Genomic DNA, 18,835 nt, shown 5'->3' on the forward strand with positions numbered 1-18,835 from the left:
AGCTGCAGGACTGGAAAGGCATCAGGCAAATGGACCATGCTGCAATTATCATAGTTTACAGTGCCCTTAGTGCATGTGTCAAGGCAGAGACACAAAAGGCTGCACAGCACCTGACCAGAGGCATAGCTGAGGGTGCAGCTAGGAGAGCAGGCAGAGGCAGGGGCTGGGCACAGGCAGGGGCTGGGCATAGGCAGCACACTCCTCTCCTCTGCTAGAGCTCCCCAGTCACCATACAATTCCCCTGCAGGTCCCCAGGAGCTGGAGCTCACCCAGGGCCCACATCCCAGGAGCTTACCAGAGGGTGCAGGGCTGCCCTCACCCAGCCCCACTGCTGTCTGGGGTTACAGTGACACCCCAACAGCTCAAACATCCGAGAGCACAGATGTGGTCAGCCCTGCACACAACTACCATCAGCCATGTCAGCAGTAACATCTCCCACTACCCATATTGGCAACAGCATCAAACACAGCCATGCTTATGGAGTGCAGTGACATATATACTCACATGCTGTTCATAACTGGCATGTCATTTGACCAGTTACATTACCATAAAGTTCTGATCTAAAATAGATGCTAGAAACTATTATGCTCTAGGTCTGAAGTGCTGCCTCTCTTTTGTCAGAAGGGATGTACAAAACCCAGCTGCTATGCCCTTCTGTGCAACAGTGGAGATGCACCAGGCGCTGGCTAGAAAATAACCCAGGGTGGCTTTCAGCCCTCTTGAGCTGACAGCAAGTCACACCATGTGCATTACAGCAGTTCCTCTGTTCAGGTCCATTCCAACATGCTGTCCAGATTAAATAAACTCCATACCACAGAATACCTCTGCAACTGTAGCCTTTTCACATGAAGAGGCAAACATTGCCCTGCAATCTTTCATCACCCCACAGTTCTCTGGCATGCCAGAGGAAAAAAAAAAAAAAAAAGAATACTTTTAACTCTACAGCCAGATTTTGTCTAGGAACAGTAAGGATCTAACCACCAGTTAGTGAAGTAATGTATGTTTTCTTACCTGTAGCTTAAAAAAGCACCTCCACCCCTTTCAGTGCTCTCAACACTGTCATATCTCTGCAAGTCTAACTCACATTTTGAGCAGAAAACATTCATATTTAATCACAAATACCTTGTTGCTTAGACAACTTCTACAGCTCTCTAAATAAATCTGTTTGCAAACCCAGAAGAAAAACATACCTTCTCCATCTGCATGTGCACAAAGTAATAAGGAGCTCTTATGTCACCAACAACACAAACATCGCATGCAAAAGAAAAAGAATCCTTACCTCGTGTTTCGCGTTTCCGTGTTCTGAAACATAAGTAAAAATTGGCATTATTGGTGATTGCAAACTGTAGACCTTTTATAGAGCAATCTCAGCCTGTGCTGTGTGGTGTTAGAGAAAACCCTGCTGCCTCCCTTTGCCACCTGATCCGTGCAGGCACCCCAGAGGCCGGGGCGCGCCGGGTGCTGTTGTGCAAAGCTCGCTGCGCTGCCGGCGCTCATTGGCCCCGCCGGGCTGCGCCCATGGCCGGGGCTGGCTGCGGCTGCAGGGCACCTGCACGCTCCAGCAGCGGCACGGCAGGCCGGGACAGCACACCTGACAAACCCTGACAACATTGCAAAAATGCTTGATAAATACTGCCTCGTTGGGAACTCAAAGCTACAGTTCATTGCAAGTCGAGTTCACACCTTTTTTTGTCTCTGTCTTTTCACAGTGTGGCAAGGTGTATGAAGATAAAATGTGTACCTTTAGCTTCAAAGTGCTCTGCATTTCATGTCTAAGTTCAATTCAGCATTGCATTAGTATACCAGAGACTGAAGCCCCTGCTGGTTTATTTGCCTTTACTATAAATGTTATGGTACTGCTTAAAAAATTAAGGGAAAAAAAACGGTGGGAGATCAGAAAGTCTGCATAAAGCCAGTAACACTTCAGCATACACACACCACCACACAACACAAAAAGTACAAAAGGAGATCTCTTTTTTACGTGTCCTTTGAATGTCTAATCTGATAGCAGGTATTTGGGTATACCCCACATTGTGGGTCGGTACCTTACCAAAGCACACACAGCTGTATTTACCCGTGTGTGCTCTCGCACAACACACGCTGCTGAGGCACAGCACAAGCTGCATGCCTGCGCTCTGTGTACTTCCGCACATTTGACAATTTTTATCGTAATACCTTCTAAACAGAAAGGCATATCCACAGTAAAACAAACCAACTTTAAGTGCAAGTCCCTTCTGTTTCACTAGAAAGGCTCCGTGCAGCAGTGAAGGGTGGGAAAACAAACGCCCCGGCCCGGGAGCACTGGGTGCCCAGGCGCTCAGACGTGCCGAGGCCGAGCCCGCAGCTGCGCACTCTGGGCCGGGCGGGCGCGGCCGCTCCAGCGCTGGCACGGCTCCGCTCACGTACGCCTTCAGTCCCCGCGCCAAAGACACCTCATCCTGCCAGCTACAGAAAGCACTAAAGCGATTATAAGCTCTCCAGAAGTAGTAGTTTGCATTTGTAGAGTGAGCAAAGAGAAGGAAAATAAGCCCGCCCGCCCATAGGAGGAGATGCAGGTAATCTGTTGAGGTTTTCTAAGCAGCCTGAAGGAATTAGTTGCCCAAATGCCACTGAAATTCAACATAATTTTGGTAATTCACAACTTGATATGCCTCTCAGAATTTTTTTACAAAATCTGAATAAAACCACCTTTTTTGAATGCTTGATCTCTTAGCATTATGAATGACTTCAAAGGAATGGAAGTCATATAGGCAAGTACTTGCAAAGGAGGCCAAAACTTCAAATTCCAGATGCAGGGGTTTTCTTTCTTATCTATATTCTAAAGACCTGTATTTAGTTACCTATAGCAGATCATTTATCAAAAAGTTGAAATGGAAATACCATTCTGTGGGAATGGGAATGAAGGAATCTGATTTTTAAACATTGCTGTTGAATGTTATTTTTACCTCTAAAAAATATTCCAAGTCTAACTAGATCAATGAGGTCCATCTGGTGATCAGAGCATCCCAAACCTTTTCATAAAAAATAACTAGGAAACTCAGTGATTAATTTTCAGTAATTGAATAACTTGATTCAGATATCACAGCATAAGAAGATAATAAATACTCCTGATCATTCATGTAAAATAAATTTCATTAAAAGGGAAGTGAGGAATTTGTTTAAAAGAGACCCAACACTGATGGACCAAAATTTGTGGCTTCACTATTAACACGTCAGGAATAGAAAAAAATATCCAGTATTTGTATTTCTACATAAAAGCCTATGGAGAAAATAAGATTTTTTATTGTTAATTTTTTACAGTTTAAATATTCCTTTATTTCAGAATATTCTGTATTGAAATATTTATATCATTTCTTCATTAAAGACCTGTTTTCCAAAAATTACACAAGTACAAGAGCAAGAAAACCCTCATTTCTATTTTTAGAAAAAAGAAACAAAGTAATGTCTGAGGATATGCACTTGCAGATATTTCACACATGACAACTTTAATTCAAGTTCCTGCTTATCACCAATGTGCCAATGAAACCATCAAGTGAGTCCCCAGTTCTGACAGCGACTTAATTAATGCCATAGCTCAGCACAGGTTTGGGGGTGTTTTTGTTTATTCACTGAGGCCATGTTACCACTGGGTCACATTTTGATAATTATATTTTACTACAGAAGCAAGAGGAACAGCAGCTGGTCTCAGTAAGTGAGGGAACACAGCTCAGAAAATGGGAATAAGCTGCTCTTCAGGGATGCAACAGAGCAGATGGATTTACACACTAACTAAATGGACAGTAAATAAAAGTATATGTAATAAGCTACTCACCTTTCTATTTTAAAAGGAAACGCAAAATATTTAAAATGCAGGACCTATAAACTAAGTCCCTTGGAAGGAGCTGTGGGACTACGTGTTCCTTTCCAGTCATTTAGTCAGTCATTGCACAATTAGAACAAAATTAGAAATGTACCCAGATGTACCACACTGTAGGACCCTAAAAAATACCAAGCCCCCAGGTGGCTTTTGTTCAGGTTGAGCAAGAATCATTAGTTAAACAATACAGCTCAACCTTTGTTGCAGTTTTGAAAAAGTGGTTTAACTCCAATGAACTTGGTGAGGTTTGAGCATTTACTTGTCAATTCAGTTGACAAGAGAGGTTTGGAGGAGAGCCAGCAACTTTGCAACTATTGATTAAGTCAGCAAAAACATAAATAGTGAAAGCTGCTGGTTTCTTTTCAGATGTCAAGACTACTGGCTTTTCATGAATAACCTCTAATGTGCTGTAGCAAGCAATTAGGACATGAAAAGCATGGACTGTATTATTGGGCATGCACCTTACTGTATGAAAAAAACTCTAAGCTTAACCCATTCATATGGCAACATTTTCTTTCATCACACAGTTGAAGAAACTTCTTTTCCGTCTCAAGAAATATAGTAACTTTACAAATGTAATTATCCAAATGAGAAAGAAATCATGTAAAAATTAACTAAGATTTACTATAAAAATGACCAGCTAATGTTTCTCTAATCTATTTATGAACTGATGAGACACACCTTTAAAATTCCCTGGGAAAAGCAATAGAAAGAAGAAAATTCTGTGGGTTTGGCACTGTATTTAAAATATTCAAAACACTTTCAGATCCTAGAATCCTTATTGGAGGTTTCTCTAATTGAAATATTCAATAGTCAGTAGAACCAGCAAGCATTTGCCTGTGAACACTTCATTCAATATAATAGGATGGACTTGGAAAAATTCCAGTTTGGAAATAGAAATGAATTGTTCGTTCTGCTGGTTTAGACTACGAAACAGACCAGAGTTCTTCAGTATGTTCTGGGCAGAGTGATTCTGTTTTATCAATCCTATGAGGCCTCACAAGGAATTGCAAGGGACATAGAACAATCTGTGCAATAAAGGTGGGAACAACAAGGGATACAGCTTCTCCCTTTGGCTACTAAAGCTGTGTCTTACTGATGCTTGCTTACCCAGGGCCACACTCTTAAGCATTCCCAGACACAAACCCTTCCATCTAGTGGGAAAGCATCCCCAGATGAGTGAAATTGCTCTGTGCCATTAAGTAAGACATAGGAACGCAGTTGAGAAGCCAGAAGATGTAACAAGAGAGAGGAGAGGCCCTTGTCAGCCACCAGAGAACGTCACATATGTCCTTATAAATGACCTTACACAGAAACATGTGCATCCATTTTCTAATCCTTGTGTTTAAGGATTTCATACAGTCTTGTGTTTAAGACAGTGCAATCAGACTCAAAGGAGTTCATCAGAACATTAGCAAGAGTTCCATATCACAGAAAGATTAAGTGATAGGGCAGAAAAGTAAAATACATGAAAATGTAGGGGACTATTTGAGGATGTACAGGACAGCATTTAAGGGGAGGGGAAAAACCTGTTAAATCAATAATGACAGAAATGAGCACAGAGGACTTCAACCAGCACTGCTGATTTACAGCAGCAAGGGCAGGAACAGAAACCAAAAAAACCCAAGGGCTAAATGCAAACATTTTGTTCTGTTCATTAATTCAACTGATTAACTCTGCATTTTTATCACTAAAATTTCTACAGTCTGCTGAACTGGCCCTCTTTGAAGCAAAACATCTGAAGAAATGGCATATGTTTGTGTATAAGGCATAGCATGAGAACACAACAATTTCTTTTCAGATTTTGTCAATGTTTCTCTCATAAGTGTATCATTTGAATCTGACAATAATTTTATCATTCAAAAGGTTTCATCTGTCTTTGGATGTCTGTCTTTTGAATTTTCACTAAGTGCAACTGGGAATAAAATTTAAAAATATTTAATCCACTCAGGAAAGTTCTAAGCATCATTTCAGAAAGGCTAGCAAAAACAACTGCTCTGTGGTCTATAAAGAAAACAGGATCTTAAACTTTACAAAATCAGAAGACACCAAGAAAAATTCAAATGCCTTTGAGAAACCTAATGGCATATTCCCACTACAGTGCTTTGAACTCTGATCACCTTTTTTTCAAATAGACCTCTAGAAGTAGGAGAGGTTTACAGAATAGGAATTAAAATTATTTGAAACATAGAAAAAATTACAGTTATAAAAAGATAATTAAAAAATGAAACTATTCTGTTTAGAGAATGTACTATTAAGAGGTCAAAATAATTTATCATAGAGAAGCAGTCAGTCAAGACTTCTCAAAAAATCCCAAAGTCACAAGTTCACAGAGAACTCACTGTTCTAACACTCTGAAAAGCAGTTAGATATTTCCAAATAGGGAAGCCATGCAAAAACATTTACAAGATGTAAAAACACTTCAAACACCAAAAAAGACAGAAAGAAAATTTAACAGGATCAAGCAAGGAACATCATTCCTGGACATTGTCTACCACACAGAGGATTTGCACTTTGCTGTGAAGCATCTGGAATGGCATTGGCAGAAGACAGAACACCAGAATAAACAGAAAACATATATTTACACTTATATATTCTATGTCTGTGGCCGTAACTAATACCACACGACTGGGGAATCATAACGTTCAGTTTCACAAAAGGATGACTCAGTTTCATGTACATTATACCCTGTGAAAAAGGCTGTAATAGTCCCCTAGAAAAAAATGAAGGGGGAAAAAAAACCAAACCACCAAAACAAAACAAAAAACCCACCAAACATAGCAATAAAATAAGTGTTCCAGGCATTTTACTGCTGTACAACCCTTTGCTCATTTCCCGCAGGAGCAGCAAATGACACTGTAAAAAAATACTAGGTTTATCATAAATTAATTTCTCTAAATATTTCAAATGGAAAATATTCAAAATTAAAACCACGTCAGATTTTTGTGCATAGAGAGCACACTTCTTCCACAAAGTGCAGCGAAAATATTGAATTTTACATTATATCTTTATGTCTGCATGCCTTTAATAACATTTCATAACTTAGCAGGCATGGCAGATAACTTTTGGGAGACCTCACTCCTCAGCAGAGCTCTGGAATAGTTAAAATACAGCTCCAAAAGATAATTCATATTTGAAGTGCACTAACCAATATTTCAGAGAGTCTAAATTGTCCCATCCCTGTCTGGCCTATTTATGGAAGCAGGTGCTGGTAAAACTCCTCTTTAAACCTTTCTTTGCTCTCTACACATTATGAATGCCCAGCACTGCTCAATCAACATTTCTTTCTTTAGAAAGGCAAATAAAGAGTAAAAGTGGAAAACATTACAGAAAAATCTAAGATTTTCCTTCTTAGTCATTGGCTGAAGCCCCTTTATCAGGTGGAGGGATGACACATTTTCAGCTAAGTAAGCAAATCCCCTTGTCCTTTCCATCTTCATTGATTGATAAAGCAAGGGAAGCATGGCAAGAGCTGCAGTTTTTGCAGCTATGATCTCAGAGCAGGCTGTAAGGAAAGACACAGCTTAGCACCTCCCGTCCTTTTGGCTCAAGAGCAGATAGAAGAGGCACAACTCTCCTGTTCTGTATGAGAGCTACAGCAATCTTTGCATAGTAGAAAAAATAGACTGAGAAGAGAAAGTAAAGTTCAAAGACAAGACAGAGGGCTGAACACTTGGTTGCAACCCAAACATGTAACACATAAAAGAATCTTAACCATCCAGCTGCTTGAAATTTCTGTACTGTGTAATTCTACAAACATCAGGAAGATGATTTAAAGTAAAATCCAAAATACTATTCTGCTTTTTTGAATTTTAAAATTACATTTTTTTCCAGTGACAAAGAAGAAGGAATGTGATTTGTTGTTGCTGTTATTTTGTTCTCTCCAGCAAGTGTACAGTATTGCTTAAGTATGCAGGAAAATTGCGAGAAATCAAACCTTTTGTTATCTAGGCATTCATGGTCATTCTTACTGATACATGTTGCACCATATGTGTCCACAGATATTTACAGAGGAACAGAAAGACAAGCTCCTGCCTCCTGGGGTGTCAGCTATCCAATTAAAATAAAAACTACAGAAGTGATTAAAGAAAGGGAGCAAGACAAAGAAAAAAGTAGAAGTAGGGGTGATTTACACCACAGAAGATTGTTCTTGTGAAGGGAACTATATGTGTATGTTTTTCCACTCTATTAATTTAAATGTAATTGCTTTAAAACATTTCACTTTTAAGATAATTTAAATATTTATTTTCTTTAGAATATCTGCAGGAGCTTCTGTGAAAAGCCTGTGTTCGAAAAAGGATCTCTGTCACAAATACTGAGATTGCTTGTATAGTTTTCAGATCTACAAAGATTACTGTTAAAAGTAGAGTTCAAACTTGGAGGACAGCATGGAAGATCTCCAATATAAAAAAGTAGCTGAGGAAAAAAAGTTTACTGACTGTAGCATAAGTCAGTACCTGCAATCCTTTTGATTTCATTAAAGAATAGGACAGGTAATTAGCACAGAGCACCAAAAGCCAAGTAGAATTCAGGACTAATGCAAACAGGGACAAAGACAGAAACAAGCTTATGCACTGTTGAAAGGGACAAGCTGGAGTCAAAATCTGGAAACTGCAGTTGCATGAATAGCAGTGGGTCAAGTAATCATGTAATCCAAAAGTGGGAGAGAGATGATCTCTGCAACAGCATTTTACACAGACTGCAGATACGAATGTCAAAAACAAAATAACCCAAGGGAAGAGATTGCAGTAGCTTATGTGAGGTATGCAAGACATCAAAAACTTCACAAATTATTATTAAATAATTCTGAAAAAGAATGCACAGATTTTAGAGAAGTGAGAATGATACATAACTGGAACCTTCCCCAACATATACAACTCCACTTTCCAGAAATCATCCTGAGTTCCCAGTAGCTTTTCTTTTTTAAACACTACAGCAATTCAAAATAATCTCTAGAAAAAGGAAAGAACAGGTAAAAAGCTGGACAGAGAGAAGTGTCAAAAATGGCACTACAATTATATGACTGTGGCAGTAGTATAACAAACTCGCTGCCACCAATAGAGTAGATACAGGGAAGACAAGGGGTGGCCAGTGATGGGGGCTAACATTTAGCATTAGCAGTGGGAGATCCTGAAGATGTCAGAAAGAGATTTGCAGGTATAATATTGAGCAGAAAGGGAAGATGTCAATTTTTGGAGTTATTTGTGGGAGGCCAAATGGTAGTTGAAATCAAAAGATTCCTTAAGGTCCCAAAGAGCAGAACAGGGGAAGTGCTAAGTGACAATGGCCAGGGAAGAAACTCACAGAGCAATCGATTAAAGAGAGAAAAAAAAAAAAGGTTCCTAGGTGTGGGAAGTAGAGAGCCATCAATCACCTTTTTGTGAATATTATGAGTGGACAGAAACCATGGAAACCAAAGAGATGAAAGAGGAAGCTGAGGCAACACAAACAGCTTTAGGAACTGAGAGGAAAATATGAAAATTGACATAGACATAAAAGGAGAAGCACAAGGATGATAGATGATGTGCTGTACAGTAGGTGTTACATATGAGCAGTCCACAATTGAAACAAGAGCAATTCCTTGTTGTATACGACATTGACAAAGACATGGGGTTTGACCTGTAACAGTTCTCTCCTACTTTGGAACATTTCAATTTAGTAGCAATAAAAATCCCTATGAATCCTAAATGCAATTCTAATTGTGCTTATAAATGGCAGTTTCACAAGTATGCATGTTACAATAAACACAAATTAGAGGTAAATTAAACCTTAATTATATCTAGCAAGTTTTATGTCCTAATTAAAAATGGTATTCTAACAATAAAAATGACTTACCACCTAAATTAGCCCTGCCACAATTGTCTAGTCTTCCTAAACATTCTTTGTGCGCTCCTGCTCCACACTTGGAACATAAATAGCCTTGATAAAACGTTCCCCTGAAAAATAAAATTAGGTAGTGATACATTAGAGGTGACAAACTCCACACATAAAGGACATAAGAGACATGGCAGAAGGTATTAGAAGTCATTTGTTGTTTTGCATAATGATAGTCCTTAAAGGCTTGAGAAAAAGTGACAACTGACAAACAAGCAGCTCATCTGCTTTCTGTCACTACTAGCTATTTACAGATCACAACCAGACAGTTCTTTTAGACTCCTAGTAGAGTAACAACCTCCATTTCAAATGTAATCCAAAGCTACTTTGGCACAGTACGCTTGAAATTGTACCATTATGCATCTATCCTACTGAAGATATACACTTCATCTCAGGGGGAATTTGCCAAGGCACCATGACAGATAGGATCCAGTTCAAGAGAGTTGTACGTTTGAATGTATATTTAAGCATTAAGTAGCTTATAGACTGCATTGCAAATATTCTTGACTTTAAGTGTGTTCATTTTTAAAAAACATATATCATGGACACTTCAGTTAATACTCAGAGCTGCTAATTCTCTAATTGTCTCTATACCACAAGGTAGCACTTGGGGATACCCAGCTGGGCACACCCATGGAAAACAATGCAGCATCTTGGGGGCTGTTTCCTGAATGCACAACAGCTGTTCCTCAGCAACAGCAGTTCCTGCAGCAACAGACACAATAACTCAGCTACAGTGCTCCAAAGTCAGAAATTAGCCCTTGTGACGTCAAGTTGAGAAGTCTGCACCATTGTTCATAGTCACTTAGAACTTATTGCATGGAAAAAATAAAATAAATTTGAAATTCCAGGTAACTCTGACTATTCAGGAAAAGCATTGCTAAAGGAAGAAAAAAAAAAAAAAATCTATGTCAGGGAGGAACATACCTGAAGTTAATTTATTCCATGCCTGTGCTTAACAAAGGCACTACCCATACTCAAATGCCTTGCTAAAATGCTGTGGCTACATTTTTCAGAATATCAGCAATATGCAACATAGAATGGTTTAGTTTGGAAGGGACTTTAAAGATTATCCAGACCCTCTGCCATGGACAGGGACACCTTCCACTAAACTGGGATGCTCAAAGCCCCATCCAGCCTGGCCTTGAACATTTCGAGGGATGGGGCAGCCATAACTTCTTGCAGAGACAGGGAGGGGGCAGACCACCACCCAAAAAACCCTTTAAAATACCTCAGAAGCATCTGACAGACTTTGCAAGATGTCACCCGACTGAAGGTATGCATTTTGAACTCATGAAAGCTCGTATCTGCATAGTCTGGCCGGATGTTTGACCTAAAAAGAAAATTTGAAAACATGCATTAAACAAATGAAATCCGGAACACAAAGCAACATTCATAGCAGGAAGTCTTAATCTACAAAAAACTAGTTTTCTTTACACTTTAATGTTTTTCACTGACAAGAACCAGAAGTATGAACTTTACGTTAAAATAAAATCTTAAATATGGTATTATACAGACCTAGTTCTTAGATATACTCTAACTACCTTAGCTGTCACAATAAATAGAAAACTAATCATCTGGGTTTTATTCTTGTTTGAGTAACTAGGATCATTGTCCACAGTATTTTATTATGTGAATGCACAAGTTAAAGCAGTTCACAGCCTGAGAAGTACCATATTTGAAAACATTAGCAGGAAATTTAGGACAGTTAGGTCATAGCTATGCAGCAATATACTGGATAACCTGAGTATTTTCAAAACAATTAGAAAATATTCACCAGGATTTGTCTGGTGTCTTTTAAATGTGTTGCACAATGCCCACAGCTGTAGCTTCACACAGTAAATTTAACAAAATGAAAGATCACTATTCAAACTGCCAAGATACCAACAGGAGACTTATTTGCAAAGATCAGATTTTGTACAAAGCACTGGCCCATTACAGTACACATATTTTGTTTCTCTTCCCTACTGATCCCTTTTAAAAGCAGGTGTATAGCTGAAGGATGACCCACTCATCATTTGTTGTACCACTGACTGTTTTCAGGTTTATTTCAATTTCACTGAGTAATCTATTCAATTTTTTCTTTCATCTGTTCCGTTTCCAAGACTCAATAGGACAACAGCCATTTTTAATGGATTTCTTTTTTTTTAATTCAGTAATATCCCCAAACTAGCCTAACACTGTCAAAATCAGTAATGCTGAAATGTTAGGTACATAATTTAATCTTAATCTAGATTGTATCTGACAAGAAAATATGTATATAGTAAGGGTTAATGTATTTTTTACTATTATTTACATTAGAATGCTTAAAAATCCGTAAGTTTGTTTTTTTCTATCAAAAACATTGGAATGCATGATGTATAGGAATTACAACAGGAAAAAAAATCCTGAGGGCACGAGTGCAAGAATCTACAGTACGCAAAGGGAAAAACCAGAAGTTTTTCCAACATAGAAAATTACATATTCATCCATTAAAGTTGGAGATATTTATAAGTTTCATTCTTATGTATTGTAAATAACTTCCAGGCTAAAACATAAACCATCTACAAACTGCAATGAAACAGAGATAAGCATGCAAGCATCAATCTCTCCTGGTCTGAATTAAAATGCTTACAAAAAAACCATTCAGAGAATCTGTTTAAGTACCCAGCATCAGAAAGGTCAATCTTTTAATCCACCTGCTGCAAATGAACATGCTGAAAATGAAACTGTACTCAAAAAGCAAAAGGAATTTTGCCTTTATGCCTGAGAAGAACCTTACAATCAGTACTGTTTTAACTACCTCACTTGTGTCTCTCTTTCTGTTCTAATATGCAAGATGTCAATACCACAATCACTGCTAACTGAAACAGGCATGCATACTACCCATCCACAGCAGGAAGGTACAGCATCAGGATAAAACTAATCTCAAAAAAGTAAAGAACATTTTAAATCAACAGAAAAAGAATTATTATTTTTAGGCTCTTGGCTTGGTACAGCCTGTATTTCATAACATGTCTGCCAGTGGCTGCCAAAACGTCTTAGGCTATATACTCCAAGCAATCCTGAAAAATCCTTAGAACAAGTTGCAGTGCTTACACCCCCAACAAAAGCTCGTTTTTATTGACCATTTGGTTCAGACCAGGACATCTTGCAGACCTATGTTCAAAGTATAAGTCAGAAGTGCAAGACTCATGAGATTGAAAGCAAATTAAACCTAACAACTCGACCACTTTTCAAGAACAAACCAAAGAAAAAATTCTTTCATTCAATTAGAACAGGATCAATCTTCAGAAATAATAAGCATAAGTGGATCAAAAGAAAGAAATTACAACCTCATCCAGACACAGTAGTTTAACATATGCATGTGACTACACAACTTCCTTCCATATGTAAAAATTCTCCTTCATTCTTCTCTCAGGCTATCTTCCACAAAGATTGAACTGCATGAACTATTCAAAATACACATCTTATTAACAGAACAAAGATGATACACCATATTCATTCTTCTTTATATTAAAAGAAATATTTGAGTTTCTTATTATTTTCTAGTCCTTCCATTTCATTTTACAGTTCTTAAAAGAAAAAGTTATTCTCTAGAGGAAAAAAATCATAGTGCTAAAATGCCAGTGAATGAAGCTATGTCTCACAGAAGAGCTGTCACAAGTCCCTCCAGTTTTTTTCAACCTGAGATGTTTTGTTACACCTATGGCCTAAATTGGACAATATCACGTCCTAAACAAAGAGTTGATCTAGATAAACACTGTCAATTTCAGCTCTCTACTGTGTGCTAAAATTCAGATACATTTGTCCCGTAAAGGAATACAAAACTGAACACATAATACAACACAAATTTGGGAATACAATGCAAACTTTGCTTTATCTTTTCCACTATTATTTACCAGAGGAACTAGCTTGATTCCAAGAACTAATCAGTTCTTAACGATAGCAAAAAACACTGTATTATAGAGCAAATCCATCGGTTTTCTTAAACCCCATCAAGCTTTCTTCCGGCAATTGTTAGGATTCTAACAACTACTTCAATAAATTCCCTTTCTTCACCACCTGCACATCTTTCACACTTCCTATCAACTCACTAAGTTCTAACTTCATGTATTTCCTTGTTGACGAAGGCTAAGATACAACCAAAATCTTCTATAATAGCTTCTTTTTAAAGACATGAACCTGAGTAGCTCTTTTAGGGACATAGAGCAACTATTCATAAACCCAAAAGACTTTGTAAATTTTCCTAGCCCTTTCTCGCACCACTGAAAATATGTCATTTTCCTCCTTTTCCCCCGCAAGGCAACATCACCCAGAAGGAAAAGCCTAAAAATCCCTAACAACAAAAGTTTAGTGGATCAAAGGAGATGCCACTGAAGTATATTATCCACAGGTTAAATTAATCTGGAAGGGACTGGAGCCTCAGTGTATAAACAAAGGGTCCTGTACAGGAAGAGGGAATCAACAAAAAACCTGCTGCTCAGTCTTTTTGTTCAGATTTAGAAGGTACTTCCAAGCAGTTGAGTCAAAATAAACAATGCCATTGCATTCAGTGAGTAAGAATAATTTTGGTTTTGTCTCTTCCTCACTATTTCTAATCATTAATACTAATTTTCTCCAATTAAGGTCAAACAGGAATGGGAAAATGTGCTTTATTTCAGATTACATAGCAGCAAACTATATTCTCAAATTTCAGAGTCCATCATATTTCAAACAGATCAGGATTGTATCCATTAACTCACAATTCTCTTTCTAAAGTAACAGTCTAATAAAAATATCAACAGTTAGATACATTTTTATCAGTCAATGACTTTAGACAACACAGCATTTAATCACTGCTCCAAATAGAGCATTCACAGTTAAGAGAAAACAGTTTCCAGTCATCAATATTCTGATAAAGGCAGTAAAAAAGAGCAATGCATAATTAGAAATTGTATGCTACTCTGGAGACAGTGCTGTAAAGTGAAGCACAATATGGAAAGATAATTAGTGATACAACAAAACCCAGAAAAATTAAATCAATGTGTACTGCAAATATAGAAGAGGAATAGGGAAAGCTTTGTAGAAGAACATATAGTGCAGTGCTAAATGTGGACAGGAAGACTCTTGCACTTTCTGCTACCTGATCAGTAAGGCTGCATTATGGCAAATCCAGTTCTGTAGTCCCATTACACATCATATCAGACAAGTCTGAGATGATGCACTACAGCAGCATGTATCAAGCAGCAAGTCTCTTAATGTAAAGTCTGAAACTTAATGAATCTAGGGGTTTGATATTTTAGTTTTCAATAGATTTAGTTTCAACAAATCAAAAATAACCCAACTTGATTTACATGTAAAATTTTCCGATTAGAGATTAAGCACAACTCATCTGTGATTGACTATGTCCAAATGCCACAAGGACTATAGGAAATTTTTTTTTCCACAAAACCTTTCAAACTGAATATCACATACTATGTTTTAAGTATTTAAATACAGTAAAAAAAGCCAATAATGTGAAATGGTCATGGCATAGCATACAACTTTTCATAGCCATGTCTAGTCATAAAAAAGCTTTTTTGGTTACAGCATGGAAGCCTTACACTGATACCCTCAGAACAGGAGCAGAGCTCTCACAACACAGTAAATAGAACATTTCATCCTTCTTAAGTCTTCTTTTGTCTTTTACTTCCCAACCTTTCAGCATATTATTGCAAGACAGAAAAAAACCCAAGTATCATGTCAATCTTAATTTTGAGAATACTGTTTTCCTCTTTAGAAGAAGGATTTCTTGTTGAAGACAAAAGAAAAAAAAAAAGAAACCCAGACATGGTCGTTAGCAAAACTCAAATGAATTGAAGCAATTAATAAAATTTATTTTGCTTTTTAAGCTGGGTTCCTTTGCCATCACAGTGGAACAGCCCTCTTTCAGACTCCTCAGTCCTTCCTACCACAACAACAACTGTTATGGAGTGCCCCAAGCAGCAAAAGAAATGTATTTTCTATTTCTGCTGTCAAACAATCTTGATAAGTGGCCAGAGCAGGAAGTCACTCACATACCAGAAATACTTAATCTGAAGTAAATAGTGACAGAGAACACGTTCCTCATTTTATTGTAAAACTCTTCTTATTTTTACAAGCAATAGCAATGTGGGAAGGCAAAAGTAGTTTCCCCTTTTCTCTTCTTCTTTTTCCCCAGGCAGTTTTAACTTCTCCACTCTAGCAGAGACTAAGTGTCAATGTGAATCTGTTATTAGGACAGTTTTTCCAATTCTCTCCTCAATTCAGCACCAGAGGTTTTATAAGGGACAACCATAAGCACCCCTCCTGCATAGTGCTGGAACCCCATAACCAGATTTACTCCAGTCACTACTGCAATGTCCTTGGGCTGCCCCTGAGCCTTCTAAGCAAAGCCTTCTCTTTCCAATTTACTTACAGAATATTAGTCCCACTGGGACCAATTCACTGCTACAGCACCAACCCAGAGACCTGCAGGTGCCTATCTCACGAGTCTCTGTCACTTGGACATGCAATTTTTGTCTCTGCACGAGCCATGGGAGCCACTGTTCCAGGGGCAGAATGACCATCTTCTTCAGTCAATCCTCCATCTCTGAACAGACCCTTTGGTTTTTATGTTTTGAAAGTTTAATGTAGAAAACAGTTACCCAGGTATCTTATTCAATTGCCCTTCTTATCATTTGACTTTGGAGTGCTTCTTGTGCATATGAAATATTCCCCTTCTAAAAATATCCTCTCCACATTGGCAGTGCCACTTCTTTCTACTGACTTGTTCTTCTCAGAAGAGTAAATTGATCATAGGCCAATCTCATCCTGCCTACATAATGCAACACCTTTATAAACGGTGTCGGGAAGTGTCATGTTATCAACCATGCCCCAAAAGCTTTTGCAGACAAAATCCATTCTAGTAATCATCTTTGTCTAGATTAATGGCACAGCTGACCACAGCGTAATGATACAGATAGCCCAAAATTGTCTTGTCAGACAAGACATCTAGGTGCTCATTTCTATGCCCATAGAATAAGGAATAAATTCTCTTGACTATCCTACCTCAAAATACCAAAAATAAGCATGCATATGAAAAAATGAAACAGCTTAAGCTACAATTTTCTCACACTGTCAGCTGGCATAAGACATCAAAGACTTAAAAGTCATTCTTAAACCTCAAAACAAAAATATTTCACAATCAAAAGACTAACACTTAAAAAAAAAAAAACAATGAACCTTGGCAATCTTGACATATCCAACCGTGTAAGTTCTATACCCCGATTTACAAATCTGAACTTTACTGTAGGTCTGAAGTGTTGCCAAGGTGTATATGCAATGAAGTGTACATCATTAGTATCAAGCAACCCAGATAAGATTGGTTACTGGAACTTCCTCACTTAAAACCATATTCCGATGAGAAAACAGTAAGATCAGAATATGTCTGAAGAGCAGTAGCACTCCACAGGCATTTGGCTCCCTTATAGCAACGATTTAGGGGTTTATCAGCATTCTTACATTCATGTTTGTTTCCTACAAGAAAAACTATACAGAGTACCTTTCACAATAGGTTGGAATAAACAAATAAATTCATTTATTACATCTTCAGGAGGGTAGGCACAAATATATTTTCTTTTACTGTCCTCTATACAGGTAGGACTTCCAAAATAAAATGCACCAGAAAAACTACTGAACTTTCAGCCACAAAACTCAATCTTATCTGCTGCACATGTAATTACTACAGATGTATCCCAAGAGAATAAATAAAAGGTTAAGAGATAGCTCACTATATAACTCCTTCCTCCTATTTTCCCAAGTGGAAAATAAATATATTAAAATCCAATTAAGTCTTCATTTCCAGAAAGGACATATTTCTAAATATATTTTATAAATGAAAAAAATCTTATTTTATAAATTTTTCTATACTGAGTACATCTTTCCTTGGATATCTAGCACTTCAGCTATTTCAGTATTAGCCTTGGAGACCAAGAACTATTGTCTCAAGTTTGTCTTGCATGGACATATTACTGAAAGCTTAATGACTGCCAAGAAATCTAACAGAAATATAAACAAGGGATAAAATGAAATATTATGTTTGTTAGATTAATTAAATCCTTATAGCAAGTTTAAATATTAAATAGGAATTTAATAGAATGCAAACCACGTGGCTTTTACTGAAAAAGGATGCACAAAAGAAGAAAACTGGCATTCTGAAAATGCAAAGAGTAGAAGTAAATAGAACGTGGAGTCTTTGGCTACTGGTCAGTGTCAATCTCATAGCATAAAACAAGCAACAAGAAGTGTAGCAATGTGGGGTTTTAGGATTCCATGTGCTCTCTTTGTTTCCCCGCTTGGTGTACTATTGATTCATTTTAAAATATGCTCTGCTGTACCTGAACACCTATTGGTGTGTAACCCTCCTGCCAATCTTCCCTTCGTCCTCCTGGGACTGGCTCAGAGAGAGCCAGCCCCCACCCCCTTCCTTTCCCCTTAAAAGCCAGAGCCTGGGTCTGAGAGAGGTCTTCTCTCTGAGCTGGCAGCCCTTACCCTGTCCCTGCTTTTCCTCACTCCTCCCCAGCAACCCCTCTCCCCGTTACCCCAAATAAACCTCCCTGCCAGACCAGAGATGGAGTCCAGTTCTTTTCTTCGTCTCACTATATTCTTGCTGAATTGATGTGGTTTGGAGACTCACACCATGCCGCGGAACCTCGGGGGCCGGGCACACCAGATCTGGTGGGATTATAGGGACCAGAGACCCAGTCCGGGCGGGAGCCGCCCTGTGCAGCCCCCCCGGACCCTGTTACATCAAAGAAGCTATTCAGCAGCAGAGCGCCCTGGAAATCCACCATCTTATGGCTTCACCTCCAGCAAGGAGTTAAAGGAGACTTCAGAATACAGCACAAGAGAAAATCCTCCTCTTCCTTTTATTTTAAATCTATTTACCATTGCATTTAATGCCACCAGTGAGAAACTATAGTTTAAACAACGGCAAGGTGCAGCACTTTCCTCCACTAGTCACCAGTTGTTTCTTTCTTCTTGTATTTTGAGGGCCATTGCTTTTAATTGCTTCCCTGGCAGCTTTCCAATACCAGCTTGACGTCAGCAATCAAGACCTCTACAGATTTCTCCCCTTCCTGGGTC

At 38.3% G+C, this 18,835-nt stretch overlaps 1 protein-coding gene across 3 annotated transcripts in view; it reads right to left on the reverse strand.

The window, feature by feature from the left end:
• VAV3 (vav guanine nucleotide exchange factor 3) overlaps positions 1 to 18,835 on the reverse strand; it is a 150,668-nt gene that overhangs the window by 51,449 nt on the left and 80,384 nt on the right. For all 3 annotated transcript variants that reach the window (XM_085068248.1, XM_085068250.1, XM_085068247.1), the window contains exons 16-18: positions 10,962 to 11,063; positions 9,692 to 9,792; positions 1,280 to 1,302 (exon numbers count right to left, since the gene is read on the reverse strand). In XM_085068248.1, the coding sequence (XP_084924374.1) occupies positions 1,280 to 1,302; positions 9,692 to 9,792; positions 10,962 to 11,063 (226 nt within the window). The remainder of the gene's footprint in view (positions 1 to 1,279; positions 1,303 to 9,691; positions 9,793 to 10,961; positions 11,064 to 18,835) is intronic.

This window comes from Lichenostomus cassidix, chromosome 8, assembly GCF_008360975.1.
Source record: "Lichenostomus cassidix isolate B80296 chromosome 8, HeHo_3.0, whole genome shotgun sequence".
Lineage (NCBI taxonomy): Eukaryota > Metazoa > Chordata > Aves > Passeriformes > Meliphagidae > Lichenostomus > Lichenostomus cassidix.